Raw genomic sequence first — 7321 nt, 5'->3', positions numbered from 1 at the left:
GAGGGATACACAGTGAGGGTATCGTGATTTTAGTAATTACATGTTTATAAGAGCGATTTTCTGTTGTCCTTCCATGGAAGCGGGCAGCTTTCAAACGGAAATAAAACAGTTTTTAATATAAGTTGCTGCTTTGACATGATCACAGAACTGCCGAAACATATGTACAAAAATACAAGACAAAGTGAATCACAGCAACGTCATCAGCCGGTGTAACGCTGAACTGATGTGGTGAAGCTACTAGAAGCAGGAGAGGAGCTGCGCCAAGAAGCTAACAAACACTGAATGGAAGAAGAAGAGCTGCCATCGATACAGTTGCAGCATGTTTTAATGTTACACAATACAGTTTTAGCAAGTTGCTCAAAGTCTAAACTTGTATTGTTGTTCATATAAGGTGTAAAGTTGACCTTCGACCAAACGCGCCCCAAAGGAACCCCAGCGCCCCCTGCCGTCCTCTGAACGCCCCCCGGTGGGCGGTACCGCCCACTTTAAGAACCGCTACTCTATAGTCTAAACTTGTCCTTTTTAGATCAAAGAATACCTAAATTTATTTTTATTAAATGGCTGAATAATTGTAGAAAAAAGTATGTTTATTTGGGTTTGCTTTACTTTCTTCAAAATAAGGATTCAATGTGCATCTCTTTAGAATTTAGTAAAATACAAACCATACATCCTGAATCAAACATTTGAATATTATTCCATAGGCTTTTCAAAGTAGTCTGATTAATTTAGATGTTCACTTAGAAATCTAGAACAGGCCGGTTCATGTGCTTCCTATGGACGGATAGGCAGACAGAAAGATAGATGCATAGTACCTTGAGATGATATTTGTTGTTATTTGGTGATATGTAAATGAAATGCACTGAATTGAACTGAAAATAAATATATCTGTATGACTTTAAAGAGATCAGAATTAAAATACAGTCACTAAAAACAGTTTACTGGTCAATTTGGTCCAATCTTTTGGACAGATCCAAAGTCATTTGCATACATTCCAGTTTAATACATACCATTAAAACAGTGGCGTAAAGTTCAGTTTATTATTCAAATTGGTAAACAGTTTTCTAAAAGAAACCCAGCTGGCTTTACACCAGTTACCATCACTGAATGTACATTTGCAACATTGAACAATCAGTTGCATTTGCTCTTATGTAGTCCTCCATACAAATATGTATGTATTGACAGTAAAAAGGAAAACGACCCTATAGCAGGAGGAAACTTGTTACATATTGTTACGTATTGTACTTACATCTGAATTAACCAGAACACGTTAACAGTAGGTTTCAACAGGGCAGTGTGGTCCAAACATCTAAACAAATCTAATTAAGCAATATACTACAAAAAATAAATCAAAATAATGTTTCTGATTCTGTCTGACGCTTTCTAATTTATATTCCTATCTGTCTGCAGGGCGGAGCAGACAGATGGAGACGTATGTTGATGACTTGTTTGACTCTGTACTAGACCAAGGACCTGCGGTTAGTTACGTCTTCACTCTTTCTTCCTAATTAGCTGAAGGCAAGCTTATTGTGTGCTTATTGTGGCACAAGCTCACTCAGTCCTGCTACATGTCAAATCTTTGTATTATTTAGGTTTCCCTGCCACAATGTTCCTCCTTATTTGTGATTTTTTTTTTTTAGAGTTTCCACCCTGTTACAACTTTAACATTAAAACATTAAACTGAATGTGTTCATGTGTAGGAAATGGACAGAGTAGCCATGTTAAACCGCAGGATGAGAGGAAAAGGGGGAATTGGACCTATGCAGCCTGGAATGTTTGGAGTTGGTAATGTATTTTTTTGTAATTAAGCATTGTACAGATCATCTGCATCATAATAAATATATGCAATTCATTAGATACTTAGAAATGTCTATTTTTCAATTTATAGTCAATATTTTAGGCATGTCTGAATGTATGCTTACTCAAATGAGTGAGTTTGCATGAAAGATTACTTTACATCATAAATGTGTTGTATTATTTAAGATTAAATTTGGAATTAAAACTGATAAAACTTTCTTGGCCACAAATATAAGCTTGATTTATTGACAGAGCAGCTTTTAAACTATATAGTCAAATAGGCAAACTAAAAAAATGAAGATTAGAAAATCAGAGTGAGGACCCAGATTGAGGATTGATCAATTAACTAATAGAATTCATCGTTGAAAATGGAAATAAGTAGTTGACTTTTCATTAAGAGAATTGTAGTTATTTTACAATGAGTTTGAGATAAATGTTGCTAAATTAGAAATGGATACTTTGTTTTTCAGGGATGCCTATGACAATGCCAACCTATCCCATGGGTAAGTGATTAGGATGATATTGCTCTCTGAAGGAATTATATTTTACCCATTATGTCGATACAGTATCATGGATAATTGTCAAGGATGTTTTACACTGTTGACTCAAAGTTTTTCTGAAGTATACGGCCACAACATCCAGCTCCATCACAGATTATGCATAAAATTGGAACCATAAACTGATCTTTAATAGGACCAAACTGGAAGCAAGCCCTTGATTAAATTTCACACATCTTTCATAGACTGTTTTCTTTGTTTTGCAGTCTCATCAATAAATTCCTGGATGATATTTTTTGGTAAAACACAATTGTCAATGGATTTCTTATCATAGCACTTCTTAAAATGATGACTGTTTTTCTGCACGTTTCCACTGGTACTTTGCTGATGAGCTCAAAGTCTTCGCCAAACACCAAAACATAGACACATCTATTCAGAAAGGAAAAAGTTTACCATTAAACTTTCAAAATAAACAAGATATAAAATAGAATACAAACTGGAGTATTATTATGTTATTCCTCTCAGAAAGTAAAGTAAAAAAATAAGGAAGTAAAATGTAACAACATTGACAAGGTTTAGCAAGCATAGCAATATTTTTAGTTGAAATTGTGGAATAAATATTAGAAGGATATGCATATTGCTGATTGGACAGTTTAATATTCAAAATTTTCACACTTTCAGATTCATACGTTTAAACCATTTCTTTTCTACGGTTTAATAAGCATTAAGCTGTTATTTTTTTTTATAACTAAAACACCTTTTAAATTTTGATTCAACCTCTGGAGACTGCCTGTAAATGTGCGACTAAACAAACAGGAGCTGGATGTGGATGGATGAGGATGTACTGTAAGCTTTAAGTGCTGGTTAGTGTTCAGTATATTACAAACTAGCTGAGATATGACCAGAAATGTTAAAAACACTAAAAATAAACAGGGGTCCACAGGGATTAGGAAAAGATAATGTGACAGTTATTCCTATTTTGAATAATATAATACCACATAGGATCACATAAGGTTAACCAAAGTTCAATCCGCTTTCATAACTTTGGCACATGTACAGTACGTAGGATCTACTTGTTGGTATGAAATCCCATTCCAGCACTCTGATGAAAGAAAAAAACAACTCGTATCTCATTATGAGATGAGATAGCTAAGTCATAATAATGAGCTATGTAATTATTGTGAGATAACTTTAATTGGCTCCCTGACATTCTGAGGATGAGGCAAGTTAGGCTTGGTAGAAAGAAATGGCTGTTTCTAACACCATTGAACATTACATCAGAAATAGCTTTGATTCTTGTAATTTTGCGAGATTTGGAAGAATCTCCCGTCAATAAGACTGCAAAAGAATTAGCTTTGGCAGTGAAAAATAAGACTATTATTTTAGGTCATTGTCAAAGTAACTCTTGGTTTTGTAATTAGGTAGCATCACAAAAGGGCGCCTTGTATAGTACTACTTCAAGTCAAAGAAGTTAACTCGCTAACTTGCTCTGCAACCTTGCACTGCACCATTACAATATGGTATTATTTAGGATGGCTAAGTCATATTTATAAGATTACTATACAATTATTATGAAATAGTTTAGTCAATAATGAGATACAAGTTTTTTTTTGTTGTTTTTTTTATTCGAGTGGCAGAAATGAGTTTCCATATATTCAGATTATGTCCTATGATGATCTCAATTTTCTAGGGGCAGAGACATTTTTGGTGAGGAAGAGATGTGTATATTCTGAGCTCAAGACCTGAGGCAGACCTTCTTGATTTTGTGTTAGGAGGCTTCGCCAAAACATTCCCCATATCAAATCAACTATCAATGCTATGCCCAAGTATATCAAATGCAAAGAAAATGACAAAATTTCAGGTACTCAACTATAAAAGCTTTGAAGAACTTATAAATCAACTAAGCTCCTCTTCTTGCTGTCATGACATCATACCCACAGCTTTCCTTAAGAAAGTCCTGCCTGTCATTGCATCTGATCTGATTTTAATAGTAAGCTCATCCCTCTCATCAGGTGTTTTCCCCCAGGCTTTAAAACCACCAGTTATCAAGCCACTAATAAAAAAAAGAACAATCTGGACAAATCACTATTGCAGGAATTACAGGACAATCTCCAACCATCTATTCATCAGCAATATTTTTGAAAAAGCAGTTTAATCAGTTAAATTTCTTTCTAAAGATGGCCAAAAACTTTGATGTCTTTCAGTTTGGTTTCTATGGTTACCATAGTAGTGAGTCTACCCAGATTAAAATGTTCAATGACATCCACAGATTGTGGAACAACCACAGTGTTGGTTCTGTTGGACCTCAGTGCGACTTTTGACACTGTTGATCATGATTTAATACTAAAACAGCTGGAGAGTTGGGTAGGACTCTCCGGTTCAGGTTCTGGTTCTGGTTCAAATCTTACAGAAAGAATAGGGATTTCTTTGTTTCAGTAGGTAACTTATCATTGAAGCAGACATGTAAAGTACCCCAAGGTTCAATTCTAGGGCCCCTCTTACTCAATATCTACTTTATAAACTCTTATTAGCTGAGGTTATTACAGGAAATAAGATTTGTTACCATAATTACGTGGATGTTACACAGCTCTACATTACAATGTCACCAGGTGACTCTGAAACCATCCAAGCACTGAACTGGTGCTTTGAACAGATAAATGTGTGTATGTGCCAAAACTTTCTCCAGCTGAACAGAAACAAAACTCAAGTTATTATATTTGGACCTAAAGAGGAGCAAACTAGAGTCAATGCACAGCTTCAGTTATTACAGCTAGAAGCTAGAGATCAGGCCCAAAATGTGGTTATCGTGATGGACTCTGACCTGAACCTTCAGAGACACATAACAGTTTACAAAGCCAGGCTTCTATCACATGAAGAACATGTGCATGATTAGAGAACTAATGTATAAACCAGATCTAGAGAAACTTATCCATTCATTTATTTTTAGTCACATTGATTGCTGCAACAGTGTCTTCTGTTGCAGTAATCAAGGATTTTTGAAAATCCAGGATTTTTGGGCAGACCTAAAAATCCTGGAAGCTAAAACCAGGAAGTTAGAGCATATCACCCAGTTCTAAAATCCTTACACTGAGAGAATAGACTTTGAAATACTGTTGGTAATTTATAAGTCACTGAATGCCTTAAAACCACAATATCAACCTTCCAGACCTCTCAGGTCTTCTGGTTCTGGTTTTGCTCTGCATCCCCAGAACCAGAACCACACATGGAGAAGCAGCATTCAACTTCTATGCACCACAAATCTGGAACAAACTTCCAGAAAACTGCAAAACAACTGAAACACTGAGTTCCTTTAATTTCAGACTAAAAACCCACCTGTTTAAAATTGATTTCGACCCATAATTACTGGAACATTAAACATATTTGATGTGCGTTGATGAATTTGATGATGGCAATGACAAAATCTAATGATTGTTACTGGTTTCTAATTGGGTAAGAAACTAATGTTGATGTTTTTTATGACTTTATATTTTTGTGTTTTTATGGTGTAAAGAACTGCCTGGTTGCTGAAATGTGCTATACAAGTAAACCTGATTGATTCACTGATAGCAGCAGCAGACCAAGTTCTGCAAGAACTGTCAAATATAGTTCCTAAAAAGTATTCATCCTCTTAGACATTTAACATGTTTTATTGCTTGTAAAAATCAATCATGACCAACAAACTTTAGCTTTTTGACAAAAGGATAAAAAAATCCTATATCAAATTGAAAACTGTTTTTTGCAAAATGACAATTTTTGTATGCATTTAACATAGAATAACTCATTGCATAAATATTCATCCCATTTAAAGTGACTAACCTAGTTTAACAGCCAATTGGTCGTAAAATATCAAATTGGCCAATTGGTGCTAGTAGACTCACAATGATTGGACTAGAGATTAGATTAGAATTATTGTCATTGCACAGCATTTTTAGCAGCACGAGATTAACTTAACAGCTCTGCTTACTGCTTTACAAACAACATGCATAACACTAGACAAAAGGGAAGACACAGTACTATGTGGCTGAAAATGCATTAATATGCCCTGATTGTGTCTCTAGTGTGACTATCACTTGTTTTGTTACATTTAATTGTCATCTACCTTCTGTATCACAGGAAAACTTAAAAGCAGGATGTTATTTTTTATAGGAATATAAATTTTTCCCTGCAGATTAGTCTTTTCTCATTGTATGAACTTTATTCAAATAAAATGTCTGAAAAGATCTTTGTTTTCTCCCTCACTCTCTATATTAATGCACATTATGTTTTAGTTGCACCAGTAAACCCTGCAATTCCCAGTTATGGTCCAACTGCCGTGATGCCAAATATGCCAGGTAATCCTGTTCTATATTTGAACTGAATTGAATTAAATATACTTTATTAATCCCAGAGGGAATGTGAATTTCCCTCTGGAAATTTACATTCTAGTACAACCCATCCAAAGAACAACACACAAACAAATATTACAGAAATAAGACTGGAGCTGCAGTCATAGAGGTGCTATCCTTTTAATTAGATCAGAAAAATAAAACTATGAGGTTTGTTGAGAAGAAAGAAACTCATAACTTGCACCTCTGTCTCCACAGTAAGGGCAGAGTGTGAGGTTGCCAAAAAAAAAAAAACCTGTGTAAAAAAAAAAAAAAAAAAAGCAACATGTTAATACAGAAGTGGAGCCAGCAAAGGTGGTGAGTTTGAGGGTTATGTGTTTCTAACCATGAAGAATGAAAGTCAGTGTGAGAGTGAAGGAAGCGTTAGTCCCTGAACCAGACAGCTGACCCCAACCATTGTCTCTGATATGTGGTGGAGTTTATCAGTTGACCTTGAGTGCAGTCTGCCACAGCTACACAGATGTCATGGGGTGAGGAAGCGGATGGTGGGAAAGAGCGTCTTGTTTATATATCATCCAGGAGAATTTGAAAAAGCCAGCCTTCCAGGGCCGACTCAGGGGAGCCATAACTTTCCGTCTGTCCTAAAATCTGGTTCTAACATTCACAAATGACATTGAAATAAAATCCAGTCCAACATCTGGTTTG

At 35.4% G+C, this 7321-nt stretch overlaps 1 protein-coding gene across 3 annotated transcripts in view; it reads left to right on the top strand.

The window, feature by feature from the left end:
- Positions 1 to 7321, top strand: part of LOC103154704 (unconventional myosin-XVB-like) — a 56853-nt gene that overhangs the window by 15708 nt on the left and 33824 nt on the right. Inside the window, exons 12-15 of one of the 3 annotated variants that reach the window (XM_016662928.1) lie at positions 1408 to 1475; positions 1698 to 1779; positions 2265 to 2297; positions 6560 to 6622. In XM_016662928.1, coding sequence (XP_016518414.1) covers positions 1408 to 1475; positions 1698 to 1779; positions 2265 to 2297; positions 6560 to 6622 — 246 coding nt within the window. Of the gene's footprint in view, positions 1 to 1407; positions 1476 to 1697; positions 1783 to 2264; positions 2298 to 6559; positions 6623 to 7321 lie in introns of all 3 variants that reach the window. The other 2 variants (XM_016662927.1, XM_016662929.1) reach the window with 2 other exon arrangements.

The sequence above is a fragment of the Poecilia formosa genome, unplaced genomic scaffold, assembly GCF_000485575.1.
Source record: "Poecilia formosa unplaced genomic scaffold, Poecilia_formosa-5.1.2 Scaffold396, whole genome shotgun sequence".
NCBI classification, from domain to species: domain Eukaryota; kingdom Metazoa; phylum Chordata; class Actinopteri; order Cyprinodontiformes; family Poeciliidae; genus Poecilia; species Poecilia formosa.
The sequence above is the reverse complement of the archived record's forward strand: the minus strand, read 5'-3'. Positions and strand labels throughout refer to the sequence as shown.